This window comes from Anomaloglossus baeobatrachus, chromosome 1 (genome assembly GCF_048569485.1).
Source record: "Anomaloglossus baeobatrachus isolate aAnoBae1 chromosome 1, aAnoBae1.hap1, whole genome shotgun sequence".
Classification (NCBI taxonomy): Eukaryota; Metazoa; Chordata; class Amphibia; order Anura; family Aromobatidae; genus Anomaloglossus; species Anomaloglossus baeobatrachus.
Genome location: NC_134353.1, coordinates 173,358,339 through 173,383,337, shown reverse-complemented (window position 1 = coordinate 173,383,337; position 24,999 = coordinate 173,358,339). Strand labels below are relative to the sequence as shown.

Here is a 24,999-nt window from a genome sequence, read left to right as displayed (position 1 = left end):
CGGGTGTTTCACCTGAATCACGTATATCAGAGATGTAGACTCAAACCCCAATGGTAGTGCTCAGCATAAAGCACAGGATAAATGTGAACTGATCCAAAATGTTCTTTACCCAAATCGCCACCAAATAGCATTCAACTCAACCCACAAAAACACAAGTCCCCACTCCACCTTACTAATAGCACAAAAGCTCTCGAAAATGCTATGGCTCTCCCTCAAAAAAAGAAAATCAGTAAAATCTGCACTCCCAATCCAAATTCCCCCCTCCCTACTGAGCCCCACAATGTGGCTAAACCACAGTTGGCATCCACATGTTTGCCATTGTTGTAGTGAGCAGAGCCCACTAAAATGCATAGAGTGCAGGTTTACAGAAGCATGAGATGGCACAATGTAGGGGCACTACAATGTACTGGGCACAAGGGCTTATTTGCAATTTTTAATTCTGCAACATTCACTGTTTTTGACAATATCAGTGTTTTCCAGAGACTAAATAATCAATGCACCTGTGTATGAATTACCAGGGTCATGTAATTTCCAAAATTTGGTCACTTGAGAGGGATTTCTTCTGTTCTGGCACTTAGAAGCTATGCAAATAGTCTGCAAACTATTCTAAGAAAATCTGTGCTCCAAATATCAAATGGCGCTCCTTCCCCTCCGAGCACTGTGGTGCGGCCAAATAGTTGAGTTCCACCACATATGAGGTATCAGCGTACTCAGGAGAAATTGCACATGACATTTTATGGTGCATTTTTTCCTGATACATTTGTGAAAAAAGATACCTAGTTGAAGCAACAATTTTGTGGTAAAAAGTTTTTATTTGGTTTTTTTTTTCACTGCTAAATGTTATAAACTTTTGTGAAGCTTGCGGGGGTTCAAGGGGCCCAAAAACATCCAGATAAATTTGTTGAGGGGTCTAGTTTCTAAAATAGGTTCCCTTGTGAGGGAGCTCCACTGTTTAGGCATTTCAGGGGTCTCCAACGCGACATGGTGTCCACTAATGATTCCTGCTAATTTTGCTTTCAAAAATTCTAATGGCGTTACTTTTCTTCCAAGCCCCGTCGAGCGCCAAATCAACTCATTTTCCCCATATATGAGGGATCAGCATAATCAGGACAAATTGAACAATACATTTTATAGTGCAATTTTCCTGATACTCGTGTGAAAAAAAACTACCTGGTTGAAGCAATAATTTTGTGGTAAAATAATTTTGCTTTATTTTCACGGCTAAATGTTATAAACTTTTGTAAAGCCTATTGGGGTTCCAGTGGCTCATCACACATCTAGATAAATTCCTTGAGGGGTCTAGTTTCCAAAATGGTGTCACTTGTTGGGAGCTCTGCTATGTAGGCACCTCAGGGGGTCTCCAAATGCGACATAGCGTCCGCTAATGATTCCAGCTAATTTTGCTTTCAAAGATTCGATTGGTGCTTCTTCCCGTCCAAGCCCGACAGTGCACAAAAAAATTAATTTCCATCACATATGAGGTATCGGCGTACTCGGGATAAATTGTACAATACATTTTATTGTCCATTTTTTCCTGATACCCTTGTGAAAATGCAAAATTTCATGGCTAAAGTAACATTTTTGTGTAAAAAAGTTACATTTTTATTTTTTCCTTCCACATTGCTTTGGTTCCTGTGAAGACCAAAAGGATTAATAAACTTCTTGAATCTGGTTTTGAATACTTTGAGGGGTGCAGTTTTTAGAATAGGGTCACCTTTGAGTATTTTCTGTCACCTAGGCCTTTCAAAGTCACTTCAAATGTGATGTGGTCCCTAAAAAATGGATTTGTAAATTTTCTTGGAAAAATTAGAAAGTGCTAATGAACTTTGAACCTTTCTAACTTCCTAACAAAAAAAATTGCTTCAAAAAGTGTACAGATTTAAAGTTGACATGTGGGAAATGTTATTTAATAACTATTTTGTGTGACATAACTCGGATTTATGGGCAGAAAATTTAAAAGTTTGAAAATTGCGAAATTTTCAAAGTTTTTGCCAAATTTCTGAAATTTTCACAAATAAATGCACAAAAATGTGCCTAAATTTAAAAATATCATGAAAAATATGTCACGAAAAAACAATCTCAGAATCACCGGGATCCATTGAAGCATTCCAGAGTTATAACTTGTCAAACTGACACTGGTCAAAATCATAAAAAATGGCTCAGTCAGAAGGGTGTTTTAGTAGCCGGGAGTGAAGGAATTAAAAATGCAGCAGAAACACAGCAATTTGCCATTTTAGTCAGGAAAAGGAAAGCATGTGTTTGTTTGTGCATAAGATGTCTGGAATCTCATAGGCTTTGCTGGTACTGTACAAAGCAGGTTTTTTTAGCATGTATTTGCATAAAACCAATGAAAAAACACACACCAGAAATACACCAAAAGCGCCCTGTGTGAACATAAGGTAGTGATCATAGGTGGCTTAGCTCACCTTATAGGGTTGTATGAGATGCCACACTTAGGCCTGTTTCACACATCGGTAATTCTGGTGTGTATGTGACAGTTTTTATAGATACCAGAATCATAGACATACGCAGACCCATTAAAATCAATGGGTCTATACATGTGTCAGTGATCAGTTTTTCACTGACTGTGTCTCTGTGCAGCGTACATGCGTGTCCATGATTTCCACACAGTGACTTGTCCATTTTTTTCTGGCATCACTGATGTCCCACAAACCACACTAAGGTGTGATCTGTGAAACATGTACCACAAAAACACCTATATTGAAAATATAAAGCTTTTTACACTCACCTATCTCCAGCGACGCTGTCTCCAGCCGCTGCTGCCTCTTGCTTCCAAGCCAGCTAATTATTCTCATGCATATGCATTTTTGCACTGCACAGCTGACCCAAGAGTAGCTGCAGCGGTGAGAGACACAGCAGCTGGACACAGCATCCAGGAGACTTCAGCACCACGGAGAGCAGGAGTGGGAACAGGTGAGTTTATCTCGATGTGCTATAATGGATTACGGATCATTGATCATGGATAGCACATGGAGAACACATATGTGCCGTGAATCATGGCACACGGAGAGACATATGCATTTTTAACACATCAGTGAAAAACATTTGTGTTTTTCACTGACATATGAAACAGGCCTTTAAAGAGTATCCAAGCTGCCACACTTCCACAGGTTGGCAATCTCTGTAGTTCTCCTGAAGAAAAATGTGAAGTTTCTTAGAAACATGTGGAGATAAACCGGAGTACTAAAATTTCGCTCTATTCTTACTCCGTGAACGGATACACACCAAGAGCTCAGGTCGCTCACTATATCTAAACTAACATGAAACAAAGTAAAAGCTATACCACAACTTCATTAAATAAAATATAATAAAATATACACTAGTAAACAACCTGCTATGTCACTATGAATATAAATTGGATATAAATTAAGACTGGTATAGTATACGAAGCAGCCCTTAGAAAAATTAGCACATTATAGGATGATAGTATACCACTGACAGGAATATATATATATATATATATATATATATATATATATATATATATATACATATATATATATATATATATATATATATATATATAAATATATATATATATATATATATATATATATATATGTATATATATATATATATGTATACATATATATATATATATATATATATATATATATATGTACATATATGCAAAAAGGCGGGGAGCCAGCACTGCTTATGAGTGGCATGCAACAATGAGAAGGTAAAAAGTGTAATATTCACAAATTCATTCCTACTGTGACAATTCAATGAGATTTTTGGCAAATAATTGATCAATGATTTGAGCCCCCCTGCCCCGTCACGGAAAATCTCTATAAGGGGGGTCCCTACACTATATTTATAATTTATATACGTACCATAAGGTCTCGTGTAATGCGCAGGACCTTATAAGAACATCACCTACCTAAGAAGTGTCAGAACCGCTCCCAAGCTGCAAGGGCTGACAACTGCGAGTAAAAGGGCAGTCCAGGCGCCAGTGTGTGTGGCAGAACCACACACACCAGCACAATGTCAGAACCGGCCCCCACAGTGCCAGACCAGCAAACATGGATGAAGGGCGGAATAGCCCCAGGCAGGTGGTGCTTAAGTAATAATGCCTATGGAACAGGAGGCGGTGGCTGTATGTGAACAGGCACCAACATAAATTTTGATGGCAACAGAAGGAATTTGCAAACCACACTGGGCGTGCACGGCAAGGTGGTGGTCAACCACCGACCAGCTAAACGCAAAAAGGCGGGGAGCCAGCACTGCTTATGAGTGGCATGCAACAATGAGAAGGTAAAAAGTGTAATATTCACAAATTCATTCCTACTGAGACAATTGAGATTTTTGGCAAATAATTGATCAATGATTTGAGCCCCCCTGCCCCGTCACGGCAAATCTCTATAAGGGGGGTCCCTACACTATATTTATAATTTATATACGTACCATAAGGTCTCGTGTAATGCGCAGGTACATATATATATATATATATATATATATATAATTTCTTGTGTAACTTGTAGCGAACATGTTGGACAGTAGTTAACACTATTGACAACTACTAAGCACAGTTAATATTTAAGAAGGGTTACAGCAACTTGCATAAAATGAAAAACAAATTATATAAATTCATAGGAAAAACAGGTGTGCATTAAAGTTTTATACTTTTTTCATTAGAAAAGTGGTAAAAGCAGCTTCTCCCTGGAGTTATTAAATTACTAGCATTAAGAAGAAGCAAATGATGTCCCACTAGTCAACCAGGGACTGCATAATAACTTAAGGGGTTCATAATGAACTTAAATTTCCCCTAGTATACTATAGTTTGAATCCCATACCTATGGATTGGACTATTTTCTATAGTCTGTATATTCAGTTTTTCATAAATTGTATTAATAGTTTCACAAAAGCAGTTAACTCCTGAGTATCACCATCTTTTGGTGCCATTTCTTTAATATACTGTATGTAATAATCTCATATTGCTTTCTTTCACTAAAGCTGCTGTCACTTCTGAGATGAAGCTTCTCGGGCTGGTTCCTTGCCAGGGGCACTGTTATTGGATAGCCAGTGTTTACACACAGAGCTGCAGCCTGTGGGGGAATTGGAGAGCTTAAAAGCCTCTCTGAGAATATGATCTTCAATAAAGCTAGTGATATCAACATGCACAGACTGAGCTGCTTACAAGTGACAGCAGTCCCACTGGAAGCTCAGTTTTTATGTGCATATGAGAGGCCTAAAAAATGATATGTCTTTGTGTCTCATCTCTTTGTGAATATTATGTATAACATAGAAGTTAATAGTTTGATAGATTTAACTTCTAGTATTGTATTTAAATGATGTAAAGTGCAGTGTGAAAAGATTCCTCTTTGTGTATTAAAATAAAGTACACCACTTAAGTAAGAAAACAGAAACAATAAATTTGACATCAAGACACTGATAAAATGTCATTTTTTCATTTTAGGTATGGATGTGTGGTGGAGAAATGTATGACGTGCCTTGTTCCAGAGTTGGCCATATCTACAGGAAGTATGTTCCTTACAAAGTTCCAACAGGGACAAGTCTTGCAAGAGTAAGTGTAATTCTATAGAAACTTTTCGGGCCACAGTAATCATCAAAAGTGATTGATGAGTTGTATTTAGTTAACTTTTTTTATCACATTTGCCCACTTTCACCTTACAAGTGTGATATTGTTATGTACTCTTTCATGGAAAGCCCATAAAATAAGAAAAAACATCCTTCAAAATCAGTAAACTGCAATGAAAATACCACAATTCTTTTTTCATTCTTCCCTTTTGGGTAGCCAATTATTACCATGATGTTTCAAGCTTAGTTTTTATGTAAGTAAATCAGTAGAAGAGATAACACTGAAGGCTACTTATTAAACAAATTTCACAATGGCACTTGCCCATTCTTGTCACAAGTAAGTTTTAAGCTATGGCTTGAAAGGTTGACCTATTTTGAATGTGACACAAGCTCTTTTTCATTATGACACAAGCTGTGACATGAACCTTTCAATTAATTGAGCCTCTGTGGCTCTTTGCAGTGGCCAATAGAGATGAGCAAACCTACTCGGTAAATGTTCACCAATTTCAAATTTGGTACTAGCCTTAGCTTGTTTGTTCAGGCTCGGTAACCTCGAGCACTTTTCCCAAATGTTGGTAATGTTCGTTTTTGTTCGTTTTCTGTCTCCGAACACTGGCTGCATTTCCAAAAATGCCCTTGTAATAGCATTTTCTGCTTTTGTATAGGATTGTGGTGCTGTCTCATGTGGGGATGTGGAAAATCAGTAGAGGAGGCGGGGACCTGGAAAAGACTTGGCGCCTAGCACCATTTTTTATTCTTTACTTTATTTGTTGATGTTGCTACAGCTAGGCAGCAAACATCCACAAGGTTCAGACAGAAGGGCTTCTGTGATTGGCTGCCTAAGTCACATGTCCGTGTGCATATAAATTGCTGACTTGTGGCGTCTGTGCCATTTTGTAAATGTGAAACATTAGGGAAGGTGCTTCTGCAGGTGCTGCTAAACAGTGAGCTTAATTAGGGGTTTAATGCTAGGTAGTTGAGATAGATCGGAGAGTGAGTTTACAATAGGGACATACAGTGTAGGATAGGATAGTAATAGGAATTGGTACTTGTAGTGCCTGATAAAGAGTTGCCAATGAAGCATCTTAATATGTATTGCAATGTATTGCTGCCTGCTCCAAATTACGCAGTCCAACACATTTATAGGTATTATTAGGTTGTAGAACCTGGCCTGCTTTAAATTCTGTAGGCAACAAGCTAAAAAGTTATCCTTGGCAATTTTAATTGCCTGCTCAAAATTCTGCAAACACATTTATAGGTATTGTTACTTGTTAGTGACTTGACTAAATAAGTTGCTAGGGAAGTATGTAAAAAGTGTTTCTTGGCAATTTTAATTGCCTGCTTAAAATTCTGCAAAAACAGTTATAGGTATTATTACTTATTAGTGTCTGTTCTAAAAAAGTTGCCCTGGAAGTATGTAAAAAGTATTTCTTGGCAATTTTAATTGCCTGCTTAAAATTTTAGAAACACAGTTATAGGTACTGTTACTTATTAGTAGAGATGAGCAAACATGTTTGGTAAACGTTTGCCAATTTCAAATTCGGTACAAGGCTGAGGTTCTTCGTTCGGATTTGGGAAACCCAAGCACTTTCCACAAAAGTCTGTATTGTTTGTTTTTGTTCATTTTGTGCCCCCGAACCTTTCCAAAAATGCTTTTTTTAATAGCATTTTAAGCTTTTGTATGGGACTGCGGTGCTATCTGTTGTGGGATGTGTGAAATCAGTGGAGGAGATGGGGATTGCGGACCAGGTGAAGGCTTTTGGCGCTAAACTTTTTTTTCTGAACTTTATTTGTGGATGATGCTGCAGTCAATCATGGACTACTGTGATTGGCTGCCTAAGTTACATGTGCCTGTACATAGAGATGGTGGACATGTTGTGTCATCACTATTTTATGATTGTCAAATATTAGGGAAGCTGCTGACGCCGGGGCTGCTACACAGTGATCTTAGTTATAGGTTTAATATTGCATAGTTTCAAAATGGCTACAAAGATGGTTAGTGCTCACGATGCCGTCATAAGCATCACTATTCTGCTCTTCTACATGTTGGAGCACGCTTTGAATAGTCTGCAGGTGAAGGTGGATCCAGAGAAAGAGGAAGAAGCAGAGGAAGATGAGTAACGAATACTATTTCTTGTAAGGTCCGGACAGTTGTCGCACAGGCAGGTGTTATGGGAGGGTAGAGTCCATCAATTGAGGTGGGCTCATGGTAATAGACAAAGTGGTAGTGAATGTTCAGGAGCCGAGGAACAAATGGAGAATGAAGAGGTGATGGACGCAGAAAACTCCAGAGACAAAAAAGATATGGATCCCGTGGTTGGTGGGAGGAGACGGAGGAGGCAAACTTGAGCATTACCCCGCCACCAACACAACATGTAGTTGGACCGCATGAAAGTGTCCAACACATGAGTGCCTTCTTGCTTCCCTATTTGCAGTATAATGTCCATATCGTTAGTACTAGAAATAGGGCTTACTACTAGGTTGCCACTCTGTTCGATCCACGGTACAAGATTCAATTTTGAAAGATGCTTACATCCCTGGAAAAGGACATGTGGATGCTGAAGTATCAAAACAAGCTTGCAGACCATCATAACAGTAGTTTTCCACAAGACAGCACTGAGGCACGCAGTGTGCATCGCAGTTATAGAATTCCAATCACGGAAACATTGCGTTGTCACTGGAGAAACATTAGCAGCAGAAATTCAAGTGCCAGAAGCAATTTCTGTGATTTGTGGCAAACATTTTTTGCACCATTGTATGGTCCAGCAGAACAGAGTAGCCAGCAGCCAGCATTCTCTCAGAACGTGTCTTCAGCATTACTGACAGTGTATTGACAGATAAGCAAATCCCACTGTCCTCTGAAAGCATAGACCACCTAACGTTCATAAAGATGAATAAGTCGTGGATGTCCAGTGACTTTGCCACCACAGTCTCAGACTGTGCAGACTAGATGATGGTGTACTGCCAAGCTTCTGTGAGCAAGAGGCCTATGCCTGTTCGTTATGTATCTCATGATTTTTAAAATCTAAATGCCAGGCCACATCCAGTGTGTTGCATGGATCATACCTTCCTTCTGTTTTAAGACCCTATGGAGAAGGGGGCAATTGATGCTACTGTACTGCTGTCTGCCTGAAAGGTATTTAAATGTCAGTACTTCAAGATGTTTATCCAAGTTGTGTCTTGTGGGTAGTGTCTGTCTTCTGGGACAAAGAGGTCTATGCCTATCTGTCATCTTACTGTCTCTGGTGAAGGTAGAAATTCTGGTTTAGGTCTTGTTCCTGTGTCAGTCCCACACTGTCATGTTTTTTTTGTTAGGCTATTTGTAGTGGTTGCCAATTGTTTCTACTTTTCCTGCTGTCTTACCTTAATTTTTGAAAAAGGTTGGGTCTCCAAGTTATCGTTTGCAGGTAGTGTCATGGTTTTTTGAGCAAGAAACCTACACCTGTTTGTCCTCTTGCTGTCTCTCGTGAAGGTAGAAATGTTGGTCCAGGCCTTGTTATTCTGCCGATCCCAAGCATCCATGTTGCGGCTTTCCACTAATTTTAGTCTGTGCCAATTGTTGCCACTTTTCCTGTTGTTTCCACTTATTTTTGGAAATGTGGAGACTCCAAGTAACATCTCCAAGTTGGTTTTGGTCTCTAGTGCCAGTCTTCTGGGAGCAAGATGCCTACGCTTGTCTGTCAAGCATCTCTAGATTTTTCACTTTTAAATGCCAAGCCACATCCAGAGGGTTGAATGTACCTTAACTCCCTGCTCTTTTAAGGCTCTCAGGGAGGGAGGCAATTGATGCTACTGAACTGCTGTCTGCCTGAAAGGATTTTGAATGTCGAGGCTACAAGATAGATTTAAAAGTTGTCTCTTGTCTGTAGTGGCAGGTGTGTGAGAGCACCAGCTCTACACCTTTCTCTCATCCACCTCCATATTTCTTATGTCATTAGTCTGGGAAGCTAATGGCTATGCCAAAACAGTAGTGCTGCACTGTAAAATGTATTTTTGCTGTCTTGGAAGCTTTTCAACCTCCTAAAGGTATTTTCTCTGCCATACGTTTGCATATGGCCCTCCGTGTGCTGTGATTTTGTCACAAGTGTGTTCTCCATCTGCTATCCATGATAGCACACAGAGATCAGGAGCTTTATACTCACCTGTCCACGCCACTTCTGTCCGTGGTGTTGATGTCTCCAGCACTGTGGTCACATGTGCTTCCGGCTCCATGGTGCAGTAAATATGCAATTAGCATAATCAGCAGGCCCTGAAGCAGGAGACAGCAAAGCCTAAGACATCATCACTGGAGACAGAAGAGTATAGAAAAGTATTTTTTTTCACAGACATGATACACGATCTGGTACATTTCAAACCGATCACACCACTGTTTGTTCTATGTGACATCAGTTATGCTGAAAAAAATGGACTTGTCTCCATGCGAAACAAACAGAAATGCGTGTGCGCTGCACAGACACACAGTCAGAGAGAAATCACTAATATATGCACAGACCCATTGATTTTAATGGGTCTGCGTGTATTTGGGACTCCAGTACGTATAAAAACGGCAACATATGTACCGGAATCACTGATGTGTGAAGGGGGCTAAGAGAAACACATTTGTGTCACAAAGACAAGTGATGACGAACATGGAGACATCCAGGATGCTGATTCACCCAAACAAAGAGCAAACCAGCATATATAAAGAAGCAAATTCTATCCACCCTCATGAAGATCTAATTATGCCTCCTTGCATCAATTAACTGCTGTAATCAGTCATAATATATTATCCCCCAAAAAACATCTGCACTCTGAAATACTATAATAATTAAAAATTAAATATATGAGATTGCATTACTGCTATAGAAACAGTGCTAATAAATAAGGTTCTTAGAGCACAAATTGGCCAAGTCATGAGAGCTCAATAGCCAGAGACAAAGCATACCCCATTTTTGGACCCTAACCTTGCATGCCTCTACCTGGGCTGACAGCCTACTTTTAAGGGCTGACAGGATCCAATTAAAAACACCCTAGTCCAATGGAAGGAGTGCAAAGTCAGAAGGGAGTGTACTTCAAATATAAAAAAGCTGACCAGCACCTCCAAGGATAAGACAAGTTTGAACAGGCGCAAACTGAGATAACTAGTAAATATACCACCCTCCCCCCTCAAAAAATTAGAAATATTGTATTACATCACAATTAAGATCAATGGAAAGTTTAATTCTAAATGATAAATATTTTGCGAGATGCACCAAAAAGTTAAAGTTTGAATTATAGTGTAAATTATGAATTTTTAAAGCTCAAAAATATGGTTATAACATGGCTTCATTCAGAAAAATCCATAGTCATGAAGAAATAGAAGTGCATTGGGCTTTACTTTTTCTTAACCCCTGCACCCCATGAGATTTTACGTTTTACATTTTTGTTTTATCTACCTTTTCTTACGAGAGCCATAACTTTTTTATTTTTCCGTCAATATTGCTCTATGAGGGTTTATGTTTGGCAGGACGAGTTGTACTTTTGAATTAAACCATTAGTTTAACCATATAGTGTACTAGAAAACAAGAAAAAATTCCAAATGTGTAAAAATAGGGAAAAAAAGTGAAATTCCACAATAGTTTTTTTTTCTTTTAAATTCACCGTTTTCACTTTATGGTAAAACTGACATGTCAGTATGATGCCTCAGGTTGATGTGAGTTCATAGACACCAAACATGTATACTTTTACTTTAAGTGGTTGAAAACAAATTCAAAACTTGATCCAAAAAAAGAATCATGCTTTCGTCAACATTTTCCGAGACCCGTAGTATTCTTATTTTTTGGGATTTGGGGCTCAGTGACAGCTTATTTTTTGTGTCTTGAGCTGATGTTTTTAATTATGTTATTTTTGTGTAGATGCGCTGTTTTGATCGCCTGTGATTGCATTTTACAGAAATGTTGTGGCGACCAAAAATTGTAATTCTGGCATTTGGAATTTTTCTCATGCTACGCCGTGTACTGATCCGATCAAATGATATTTTGATAGATCGGGCATTTCTGAATGCAGTGATACCAAATATGTGTAATTTTCTCTTTTTTAACGGTTTTATATCCAATGGAGCAAAAAGGGGGTTATTTGAGCTTTAAGGGTTTTTTTTATTCTTTCATATTTTTTTAAATCTTTTTTTTACATTTTAATTTTTTTTCTGTCTGATCACCTGTGCATTTCTGCTGAACAGAGTAGCATCGCTCTGATTAGCAGAAATACTCATTTCCTGTGAGTGTTGGCGCTCTATGTCAGCTCTCACAGGAAGTGAGTCATGGCAAGGGGTTCTCAACTGACCCTGCACCTACTGTGACAACACATTAGTGTCTCATGATCACATCACAGGGCTGCCGATGGCAGCGGGGAATGACCCCATCGCAGTCTTTTAATTCACAATGTTAGTGATTGACAGTGTGCTCTAAGGGGTTAAGAGGCAAGGGTTGATCGCTGATCCACCTGTGACAGTTAGCCACATATGTCTGCTAACCAGATCAGCAGACATGTGCAGAGAATACCACAGGCTCGGTACGATTCTTGATCGTAAAGAGGTTAAAGGAAAATTCCCATCTCCAAGATCATACCGCAATATGTAGTAGTTATAATAATAATAATATTTAAAATAGTAAATACCGCTAATTAAAGATGTAGTATAGTTCTCTTGATTAGCTATGCCTGCTTATGTGTAGGACATTAAACTAGCCTAGATATTCATGGTTGTGACAACGAGCAACTAGCCAACTGTCATTGTGAGTGGTTGTAACCATGAGCACCTAAGCTGTAATGCCCTGCACATGGGGAAAGAGACATAGCTAATCAGGAGAAATATACTATATTTCTAATTGTAGGTGTTTGCTCAACTTATTATTATTATTATACCTACTACATACTGGGATAGGATATTGTTGATGGGAATACCCCTTTAAATCGTAAACATCAATTTACTTTTTATTTCATAGGTTTCTACCTATCTAAATTACCTGCCTAACAGTCCCTTTATTACGTTAAACACATAAGCAGATTTGTAGAAAATTATTTCTAAAATCTGTTTATGATATGCAAATTAACTCTTTGACTAGCCTATGGGGCGTTAGTTTCCCCAGACTAGTTGGCCCACTTAGCATGTTATCACACCCAAATGGACATGATAACATGATTTATAAGAGCCAGCATCATCGCCAACTCTTTGCAAATCACTCGAATGCATGTGGCTTTGTTCACTTACATCATTGAGCTTCCAAAACCAGGTGTACACATCCAGGTTTCAGTGAGGTGCACAGAGCATGATTGGAGATGTAGAAAAACAGCTTTCTTTCACATTGAATTGTGGCGCCCCTGAAGCTTCAGTCGACACAGGGTACTGCGCCTCACCAGAGGTGCAGTATTCATCCCAGGTAAGGAAGAGGTCTTTGCCAGTAACCACCACAATCCACAACACACACAGTTTATTGCCCTCCCACTGGGACAGGGTAAGGGTAGGGATCTGGGGGGTGGCCATAAAAAAGTAGTGGACCTCCTGTCCACTAGTTCAGCTACCCGTGGGGAGGAGCTAGAGACTGGGATGTAAGGTGACAGACACATTCACACAGTTAAGCTTAGACAAGGAACAAGTGAGGCAGGTAGAGAACACGGTCGCTGAGGAGAGAGCTGCGCCATAGCTCCCTCAGGATCGAGTGCATAAAACAAGGTGCGGAACCCAAGGCTGGGTGGGTACTGCACATCCCTCCAGCAGAATCCGCAGGGCAGAGGATTTCAGGTCTTTTGGCCCACACAAAATGCAATGGAGCACAGCTGCATACTAGAGTCAGGAGCCGTGACAAAAGATCGACATCAGTAAAGGACTCGTGCTGCCTGCCATACGGGACAGGTCCGGAGCCAATACAAGGCAGAGGGTCTCAGCATAGCTTCAAACTGCAGGGACCCGTACATCACAGTGCAAGGAGGAAGGACTCACAGAGAGAAACACCGGCTCTGACCTCCAAACTATCCGGGATCGGCTGGAGCCCATGACAGTGGGATCCGGCACGCCAAAAGCGGTGACATTTCAGTGAGTAAAGAACTTTAACTGCAACCTCTGTGTTGTCCAGTCCTTCCAGTGCCCTAACCTCGCCTTAGCTGCACAGCAGCAGGGAACTACTACTCCCAACATCCCTGAGGCCTGACCTCTGCCTGTGAAGAGCTGCACCAACTGAGCTGCGCTACCAACTGCCCCAGAGGACACCTACCACAGCAGCGGCTCCTATATTAGCCGCAAACCACAGGTGGCGTTACAAATTCTCCCCTGTAAATAACCCCTCCATATTTATTCACCTGGCCGCTGTAACATCCCAATCCCCCATATACTGGCCCGGTGACGCGTAATCCTCCAGACCCTCGTGGGCACATCAGAAGATCATGTGCAGGGCTTGTCTCTGAACCTGGGATGCATATAACTGGTTTCCAATACATTTCCAGTGATTTGTAGATAACTGGCAATTATGCCAGCTCTTGGGAATCATGTTATTCCTCACAAGGAGGTGGTTAACATGCTAAATGGGCTAACTAGTCTGCAGAAACTAATGTCTCATCAACTAGTCAAAGGGTTCACTTGTGTATCATAAACAGACATTAGAAATCCTTTTTCTAAAGACTTCTTTATGTATCTAATGCAATAAAGGGAGTGTTAGACAGGGAATTTAAATAGGTAGACACAACTGCAGGTGGTACTTTAAGTGACATTTAGAGATTTTTTTATTTTGGATTCCAAAAGAAAAAAGTGACATGCTCTGCTGCGTCATATTGCTCTGCTGTGCCCCTTATTCCATGTAAACAGGCATGACCCAATCTAACAGCATCATAGAATGCTATAATGCTGTTGAATCATGTAAATCCCTTCTTTTTGCAAACAACAGGCAATGAATGGACCACGTCCTTTGCTTTTCATAGAAACAGTGAATCAGAAAGTTAATAACTTCCAGTAATATGGTTTATAGGACCAAGGCAATGGCATTTCTGCTGTGAATAATTTTCTGTTTTGAGTTTTTGTAACATGGTTAATTTTACAAAGGTTTCTACCATTACAACTCCCTGCCAAAGTAAATTGGGTCATTCTGCACAGAATGTTAAATGGTATGGCAGCTTTAGACTCCAACTGTTGTTACCCTAATTAGCACATAAACTAGTAATAGCTGTACAGATATTATGCAGTTTACATGTATTTATATCTGCATGGTATAGTCATTTAAGCATCATCAACCTTACCCCCCAGTAGAATTAGTATCCTCTGTTCTCATCACATACAGAGCCTCGTAGCCTTGTTTAACTACATCTTAATTTATTTATTTGTTTACTAGCAAGATGGAATGTTTTACAGGTCAATACTTTTCCAGAGGCTCCTGAGAGCTTTTTCAGCTCTCTCAGTGCAAATTTAGAACTGATAAACCCACAAGGGATTGCTGCGTCAGGTAAAAAAACATTGATTACTCAGCACTGCAATCTGACTTGTGTTCACTCTGACACAAACTGAATTTCCATTCTCCAAACAATTTATTTATAGGACTGGAAGAAAGCCAGATTTCAACAATGTTATACATCATCCATGCACCAACCAAATGAAAACTTGTCTAACACTTAACACTTTATTTCCCTTTAATACTAAAAACTACCATGATTACAAATAGTGCAGAGCTGGGTAAAGGGAACTTATTTCTGTATTATATTGCTTATATAGCTCTGTCATATTCCACAGTACTATACAGAGATTATCATCACTTGTCCCATTGGGGCTCATAAACTAAGTTCCCTATCATTATGTATTTGAAGTGTTGGAGGAAATCAGAGCACACAGAAATCATACAAACTCCTTGCAGATGTGCTGGGTAGATTTGAACCTAGAATGCCAGTGCTGCAAAGCAGCAATGCTAAACACTGAGCCACCATGCTCACCAAACTTGCTATTAGGCTTGAGCTTACAAAACCACAGGTAGCATAAATACGAGTCTGGCTGCACAATGGAAGCAAGTTTGAGTTTGCTCTGAAGCGCTGTGGCATTTCAGAGAAAAGAAAGTTTGGAAAGCCAGCCATGGACTATTTGTTTCAGGTGATTCAAGCACAGCATGTACACAGCTGGCTTTTCCTCATCTCCCTACATGTTTATATAGGGAAAGCCTTGTCAATCAAGTAGAGTGGGGGGGGTGAGAATATGGCCAGAGACCCACCTTGTAATAGTCAGTAGAGTTGAGTGATGTTCGAGATTCGCCAATTTCATGTTAGGTTTGAGAACGGTTCGATCACCATAAACGTGGCTTTTCACAGTAAGGCTATGTGCACATGTTGCTATCTGCATGCATCCTGCGTCCCCAGCACAATCCCTCTCACTTTCCTACTCACCGATCACGGGCGTCTCACTCCACGTCTGTCACAAATCTGCGGCGTCTTTTCCTCTTTAGAAAATGGCTGCCGCTTTATTAGTCAATTAGTTATTCCGTGCTTTCCCCGCCCACCGGCGCCTATGATTGGTTGCAGTCAGACACGTCCCCAAACTGAGTGACAGCAGTCTCACTGCAACCAATCACAGCCGCCGGTGGGCGGGTCTATATCGTGCAGTAACATAAATAAATAAATAATAAAAACAAAAAAATGTGGTTCCCCCATATTTGATACCAGCCAGGAAAAAGCCGCACGGCTGGAGGCTGGTAGTGTCAGAATGGAGAGCACCACATTATCGGGAGCCCACCACCCTAACAATATCACCCAGCAGCCGCCCGGAATAGCCGCATCCATTAGATGCGATAGTCCAGGGGGACTCTACCCAGCTCATCCCGAATTGCCCTGGTGCGGTGGCAATCGAGGTAATAAAGAGTTAATCATGCCAGGCGTCTCCCCGAGACACCATCCATGATCAACTTGAAAGTGAAAGTAAATAAACACACACATCTAAAAATCCTTTATTTGGAATAAAAGCCAAAAAAAAACCTGTTTCACCATTTTATTAAAATCCACAAATACCCCTCCAGATCCGACGTAATCCACACGACACTGTCAGCTCTGTTACAGAACACGAGTGCTCTGTATCAGCTTCACGTAGCAATGAAGTGAATCGCTCGGTCACCAGAGACTCCAGCAATGCAGACTTCAAGATTACCAAATTACTGCCTATCTTTATCAATAGAGTCAGTAGCTGAGTGGATAGAGTGGTCACCTAGGAAGCATTAGGTTGTGAGTTCTAGTCCCGGTAAAGATCTTTTTTTTTTACTTTAATTTTAAATTATATTTATAATATATTTATAATATATTTATAATTATAATTTAATTATGCACTGAGGGGAGGAGCCGGACATCAGCTGTGAGCCACGGGACACACCTCTAAAATCGGACCAGTTCACGAAATGAGCCTGCATTGCTCTCTCTCTCTCTCTTTCTCTTTCCCTTTCTCTCTCTCTCTCTCTCTCTTTCTCTCTCTCTCATTTCTCTATCTCCTTTTTCTCTCTCCTTTCTCTCTCCTTTCTTTCTCTTCTTTATCTCTTTCTCTTCTTTATCTCTCTCTCTTCTTTCTCTCTTTCTCTCTCTTCTTTTTCTCTTTCTCTCTCTCTTTCTCTCTTTCTCTCTCTCTTCTTTCTCTCTCTCTCTTCTTTCTTTCCCTTTTCTCTCTCTCTCTCCTCTTTCTCTCTCTCTTTCTCTCTCTCTTCTTTCTCTCGCTCTCCTTTCTCTCTCTCCTTTATCTCTCTTTCCTTTCTTTCTCTTCTTTCTCTTCTTTCTCTTCTTTCTCTCTTTCTCTTCTTTCTCTCTCTCTCTTCTTTCTCTCTTTCTCTCTCTCTTCTTTCTCTCTTTCTCTCCCTCCTTTCTCTCTTTCTCTCTCTCTTCTTTCTCTCTTTCTCTTCTTTCTCTCTCTTTTCTCTCTCTCTTCTTTCTCTCTTTATCTCTCTCTCTCTTCTTTCTCTACCTTTTCTCTCTCTCTCCTCTTTCTCTCTCTATTTCTCTCTCTCTCCTTGCTCTTTCTCCTTTCTCTCTCTCCTTTCTTTCTCTTCTTTCTCTTCTTTCTCTTCTTTCTCCCTTTCTCTTCTTTCTCTCTCTCTTCTTTCTCTCTTTCTTTCTTTCTCTCTCCCTCTTCTTTCTCTCTTTTTCTCTCTCTCTTCTTTCTCTCTTTCTCTCTCTCTCTTCTTTCTCTCTTTTTCTCTCTCTCTTCTTTCTCTCCCTTTTCTCTCTCTCTCCTCTTTCTCGCTCTCTTTCCTCTTTCTCTCTCTTTCTCTCTCTCTTCTTTCTCTCTCTCTTTCTCTCTCTCTTCTTTCTCTCTCTCTCTCCTTTCTCTCTCTCCTTTCTCTCTCTCCTTTCTTTCTCTTCTTTCTCTTCTTTCTCTCTTTCTCTTCTTTCTCTCTTTCTCTTCTTTCTCTCTCTTCTTTCTCTCTTTCTCTTCTTTCTCTCTCTTCTTTCTCTCTTTCTCTCTTTCTCTGTCTCCTTTCTCTCTTTCTCTCTCTCTCTCCTTTCTCTCTTTCTCACTCTCTTCTTTCTCTCTTTCTCTCTCTCTTCTTTCTCTCTCTTTTTTCTCTCTCTCTTCTTTCAATCTCTCTCTTTCTCAGACCTGGCGATGATCAGCTGATACGGTCACCTGACGGAATCAGCTGACACTATAAGTCGAGCGGTGTGGCCGGCTCTTTACCACCCGGCCGGCTAAGCTATCAGCTAATGCCGTCGGACAGGAGTCTGCACTGAAGTGTGTAGTTTGTCTTTGCTTTTTTGGAGGGATGCATCAGCTAATTGTATGAAAGCCGTTTATACAGTCAGCTGCTGTGTCATGTGATTCAGACCCCTTAACCTGACACATCATCTGATTGCTTTGCCTCCCAGCCAACCGATCAGATGATATTGGATCCGGATTGTACGGCGCAGGACCCTTGACCGAGGATTACTGCGGAGGGGGGTTCTTTATTTCAATAAAGATGGAGTCCCTAATTGTGTTGTGTTATATTTATAATAAAAATATTTTTCTGTGTGTTGTGGGGTTTTTTTAACGGTACTAAAAATTCATGGTGGCCATGTCTAATATTGGCGTGACACCATGAATTTCAGGCTTAGGGCCAGTTGATAATATACAGCTAGCCCCAACCCCATTATTACCCAGCAAGCCACCCGTCACCAGGGCAGTTGGAAGAGTTGGATACAGCACCAGAAGATGGCGCTTCTATGATGCAATTCGCAGCAGAGGGGCCCAGAAAGCTCAGGCCAACCTGTGCTGTGGATTCCAATCCCCAGCTGCCTAGTTGTACCTGGCTGGACACAAAAATATGGTGAAGCCCACGTCATTTGTTTTTTAATTATTTCATGAAATAATTAAAAAAACGGGCTTCCCTATATTTTTGGTTCCCAGCCGGGTACAAATAGGAAGCTGGGGGTTGGGGGCAGCCCGTAGGTGCCTGCTGTACCTGGCTAGCATACAAAAATATGGCATCGCTGCTGACAGGCGCGTTGCTATAGCAACGGTGATCTCCGTTATTGACCGGCTGTGGCAGCCAGTGAATAACGGAATGGGGAAGCAGAACGGGGAGTCGACCGTGTGCCAGAGCATGTCGCTGGTACACGGAGATACACAAACGTGAACCGCATACCGGAGAGATGCAATAACAGGACCTAGTATGACGTCTAGCCATGTGACCAGTCTGTAGCCAATGAGATAATAGACACGTGACTGGTCACATGCTATTTTGACATCACGATAGATCACGATAGATCCTTTCATCAGTGCTGGTTACGGGGAGGACGCAGCGATTATCAGAAGTAAAAGCGGCGGGAGACAGAGTGCAGGACGCATCACGGGGACAGGTAAGTGTTATGGAATGTTTATTAACTGTATGTGTACATTTATAATATTTGTTATGTGTTATTTGTTTGTGTCGAATGTTTCGCTGAACCGAACTCGAACGCGGCCTCCGTTCAACGAACTGAACTCCAGCCTCTAGAGGCTCACTCATCTTTAGTAGTCAGTAATGATGAGTGGACGCATGGATGGCCAGGTTTGACCGGGGTTTAAATAAAAGTTTAGTTTGGGACCCAGACTTAACCCTGGACCCCTTACCCCTTATAAGTCAGCACAGACCTGACCTTTGTAGGCTGTAAATTATTCGTAATAAGGGCTAGAGGGCTGCAAAAGAAATTAAAACGGGGGCAGCTACACTGCAAACAAGTATGGATAAGGACTAAATAGAAAAAAAGAAGTTGACTCCCACTTATTTTTGATAACAAGCGCTAATAAAGCAGACAATCTCGGGCTGCAATCCTACCTGGCAGCCTTACCATGGCTGGTTGTCAAAATTAGATATGAGTCCCTGTTGTTTTTTATATTATTCAAATAAATTATTTAAAAAAATTGGTTGTGCTCTGCCCTATTTTTGATAACCAATAAAGGTAAAGCAAAGAGCTGGGGGCTGGTATTATCAGGGTAGGAGGGTCTGTGGCTGTTTGGCCCTTCACAGCTTAAAAATAGCTGATTGCAGTCGCTCCAGAAGTGGAACATCTAATAGATTCTTTAATTCTAGCACTTTGCCCTGGTGTGGTGGCAATCAGAATACTTTTGGGGGTGATGTCCGCTACATTTTGACAGGTGGCATTAAGCCCAGGGGTTAGTAATGGAGATGTGTCTATTAGACACCCAAATTACTAACCTGATAAGTATACAGTTAAATTAGGAACAAAAGAGTTTATTTGAATAAAGAAACCCCCACTCTCCCTCGTTAATCAATTTAATAACTTAAAAAAAAGGTTTGAAGCTCTGATGCAATCCAATAGTGCAATATCCCACAAATCTAATTGAATCCTGTGGAGCCTTGTTTTGAGAATGAGGCTACATGGGCCACTCTTGGTCAGCAGCAAGTATAGAATTTCTGATTAGTTGTTTGCTTTACCTTTGCTGTTTATAAAAAATTGGGGGGACCCAACATCATTATTTTCTATGTATTCCCTATTCACAGCTGTTTGCAGGACAATGTTCCTTCTCTTACCCCATTTTGCTTCCTCTTGCAGCACACTAGTCTTTACTATGACCAATTTGGAGCCATCTTATGGTTCGGGATCCGGGGTCAGGTTCAGGTCAAGTCCGGGTTCAGAAGAAAACTTTTACCTAAAGTCCATATGAATTCAGTGAACCCAACCTTCCACAAGACCGCTCATCCCTAATCATTAGCCAATTATATTACAAAGCTTTTCCTAAACTTTGTGATGTTAATCACATAGAGCACACAGATTACAAATGGATGTAGTCCGTGTGATGTACATGTTTGTCATGGACCCATAGACTTTTTTTGGCCCATGTCATTCGTACTACACAAAAAGATTCCCATGTCTCTGTGTAAGAACATGGACATGTGAAGACCACCATAATAATATAAGGATCACCTGTGGTATTGGAAAAAAATGGAAACCACATATACTGGAAATGCGGACATGTGAAGGAGGTCTTATATATACTTGTATCCAACTTATGTCCTTGCAATCTTGTATAGTGAACCACATTAAAATATATAATGTTTTGTTATGGAAATCAACTCAAAATGTAAAGCACAGAACACCTTTAACAATATTTAAATACCCAGTTAAAAAATGAAAATAAGTGCAATACAGATATGTTGCAAGCATTAGCTTATATAAGCAGAATCAGCAGAAGCTTTTGCTGCAGTTTTAGCAAAGTTTGAAAAAGGTTCAGTAAAAACAAGTCGTTCCCTAAGCTGCTGTGGCAGCAGAAGCTGCAGCAATCATTTCCATTATTGTACCCTTGTATCATGCTGTCAGAAGCATTGTGTTTTAAATAAACCAAAAAGTGAACATTTATATAGAGGAAAGTGTGGAGTAGATAAGGGAATCTGTATGAGAAAAGCAAGCTATATTGTGGGTGACATTCACAGACGGTGAGGATACGAGAGCTGCATTCACATTGTGAAAAGATTATAGTAAGTAGAGCAGGGGATAATTAAATTCCCTGGAATGACAGAATGAAATAATGTTTTCTGAGTTATCTAATTGCTGACTGGACATGTTGTGTTTCCAAACAAGACAAGCAGAAGGACAAAGAACATTCTTGACAAGCTTTGATTGAATGTGAATCCTGGAAAGAACAGGGGAAAAGGGATTAGCAGTTTGGTCTATAATATTTAATCATGAGAACATAAAAAAGTATGTTTTAAAAAGAGTTAGCTCCACTGACAAAATGCAGATTTACACTGTATTTGTGGAAAAATAGAGTTAAAGCAGTCAAACAATTCATAGCAAATATAAAAATATGAATATACCATCAGTAAACTACAGATGGATGCAACACACTGTACATTGGCCCAGTCCGGATAACATGCAAAATGAGCCATGTTCTCCATTGTCCATGAAATGTTGAGAAAATAGTGACCTCAAAAACAATTTTTATTATAATTCAAATTTACCTAAATATTTTAGCAAAAACAGTATCTTGGTCATGTGAGTATATCAAAACTGCACCTAATGAAGAGGCTATTATCCATACTCTTATTTTAACCACATAAAAATTAATGTGGTGTAAGATGGCTACCGGACATGTAGTCGATGAAGGTATCTATTGCAGAGGTGGTTATCCTCTGCGATGTAATCCCAGATTCAAGCTCTCATAGACCTTGTTCTAACAAAGTTATTACGGCATGCCAGGGCCGGGCTTTACGAGCAACCGTAGAGATGGGCGGGTCTGGCTGTTCCCACACCATCTTTAGGGCGTGGTACATATCTTCAAATTGAGACCAGTAGTCTCATAGCTGTCTGTGTGTGAGGTTGGAACACCTCATGTGGAATCTTAGTGAGAAATCCTGTGTGGTCTCATCCCACAGAGCTATATACAGATGTTTTCATTTCTGTTACTTTATGTTGAAAAAAGGCTGTTTTTCTCTTTTCTGGAGTGGTTTATGACAGTGTAATTATCCTGATAGAATTAAATTAAGGTTGTTCCTCTGTTTGCCTCAAACCCACATCCGAACGGCTCATAAATTCACAGTGGTTAAACTCATTGGTGGAAGATTGTTCAATTTAGCTGAAAGGTATGCAGTATAACAATTTCTTCATTGGTAGGACCATCTATACTGCCCAATCTTCTAAATCACTGATAAATGTTGGGGGATTAAATCCTGTGACTTGATGTAAGAGTACAAAGATAACAGTCACCACTATGCTATAACACCTAAGAGTTCCCAATTGTCCTTGTGCCACTTATACAGACTCAAGTATTATAATGTCACATGGAAATGTTGGGCCCTATTATAATTTTCCTATGACAACACAAAAACTGTGAATTTTACCTATGGGTCCGGGCTAGGAGTTTTTTAAAAAATTATAGTAAAATTAAATTAAAGAGAATGGGAAACTTTTGTGTATTCACACATTTACAACCGTTGCCGAAGTTAATTTGATGAAGATTGCAAAAATGTATAATTAATCATCAATGAATAAGTCTATGAGTTTAAACTAATTTGTGGATTCATTAGTAAGGATAAGCAAACCTGCACTGTAAAGTTCAGGATTCGCATAGTACATCAGGTGTCTGGGTCCCAGACCTGAACACAGACTTTTACCTGTATGTCAAGTTCCTTTTCAGGTTCGGTCACTGAGATAATAAAAAAAGAAGCAAAATGATTAAAGCATGACATACTTACCAGTCACCACAGGTGTGGCTGCCACACTGCTTCTGGGTCCACTCATTACATCTCATACATATTCACTGTTTCCCCCACCCACCATCTGTGACAGCGTCTGTGATTGGTTGCTGACAGACTGCTGGCATCTCTGATTGGTTACCTCACAGTGGCTGCCTGGGTCCCTTAATGGAGTGTAAAAATAAATAAATTAAAAAAAGACTTAAGGTCCCCCATATATTGATAACCAGAAAAAGCAGACGGCTACAAGCTGCAGCCCCCAATCATTCACGTTATTTTGGCTATGTATCAAAATATGAGGAACCCCATGCAGCTTTTTTAAATTAAACAACTTAGCCAAGATAAAGCCAACAACTGGGGGCTAGTATTCTCAGGCTTGGGAGGTCCATGATTATTGGGCCTCCAAGACTTAAAATAGCAGGCCATAGCCACCTAAAATTCTCACATCCACTAGATGCCACAATTCATTAAGTTTAATGAGACCTGCATCTGCTGGAAGAAAATCGCAAGTGTTTTTTTGCCAGGAGATGCAGATTTGGTGCTGGAAATTATACCTTTAATACCTGCACCAAATCTGCATCTCCTGACAAAACAATTGCAGTTTAGGTTTGGTTTTCTGTGAGGAGATGTAGATTTGGTACAGAAATGTCTGCAGCAGATTTCTGCACCAAATTTGCATCTTCTGGCAGAAAACTGCTCCAAAATGGCATCAAAACTACTGAGAAGGGGTGGGGGGTTGCAGTTTTCTGCCAGGAGCTGCAGATAGATTTGATGCAGGAGTTTATACATCAAATTCCTGCACCAAGTCTTCATCTCTTAACAAAAAAAATCGCATCAAAACCACATTGCATTTTGATGTTTTATGGGGTTTTTTGCCAGGAGATGCAGTATTGTTGCAGCACTGTAGTGGACAAATTCGAGCACCAAATCTGCATCTCTTGGCAAAAAAAGATACTAGGAGATGTAGGTCTTATTGAATTCAATAACTTCACCTGAGGTGAGGTGAGTTACAGCTAGGGTACTATGGGAACCTCCAGCTCTGACCGCAGGTAATCTAAGTGATGTCATTGCTCACAGTGGTGGCTCAGTCAGTGTCTGCCTAAAGCCGCAGCAAGCAATCATGTTTTCCAATGTGCCTGTGTACTGCAACTTCAGTATGTAGCAGAGCCGGGATTGTCGTGGGACACCATGGTGTGGCGTACATCAGACCTGGGTGTTTTAGGGGTTAATAAATTGAAGAAGGAGAGTGTTTTTATTCTTTAAAATAAATGATTTTTCCCATTTCATAGTTGGCTTTCCATTACTAATACAGGACTTAGTAGCAGCAGTGATTTTTGACAAAGGAAAGCTGTCATTAACACCTGCACCAGGTCATTCTGGATGAGCTGGGCAAAGGGTCAGAATTGTTGCATCTATAACCATGGACCGCCCCAGCCTGGGAATACTAGCCTCAAGCTTTCGGCTTTATTTTAGCTGAGTATCAAATTGGGGGGACCACATGTCATTTTTTTAAATTATTTATTTAAATAATTTCAACAAAGCTGATTGAGGTCCCTCATACTTTGATACACAGCCAAGATAACATACATAGCTGAAAGCCGCAGTTGGGTATCAATATATGAAGGACCCTACATCATTTTTTTAATTTATTTATTTTTACACCACTATAGGGATGCAAACAGCATTTATGACTTCAACCAATCACAGACGCTGTCACAGAAGTCCTCCCATTACTAATATAGGGCTTAATGGCAGCTGTGAGCTGTAATAACCCCTTATTACCCTGATTGCTGCCACACCAGGGCAA

At 40.3% G+C, this 24,999-nt stretch overlaps 1 protein-coding gene across 1 annotated transcript in view; it reads left to right on the top strand.

Annotated features, from left to right (window-relative positions):
• The window catches only part of GALNTL6 (polypeptide N-acetylgalactosaminyltransferase like 6), a 2,628,190-nt gene that overhangs the window by 2,258,229 nt on the left and 344,962 nt on the right, over nucleotides 1-24,999 (top strand). The window contains exon 8 of the mRNA XM_075347205.1: nucleotides 5,441-5,548. Coding sequence (XP_075203320.1) covers nucleotides 5,441-5,548 — 108 coding nt within the window. The remainder of the gene's footprint in view (nucleotides 1-5,440; nucleotides 5,549-24,999) is intronic.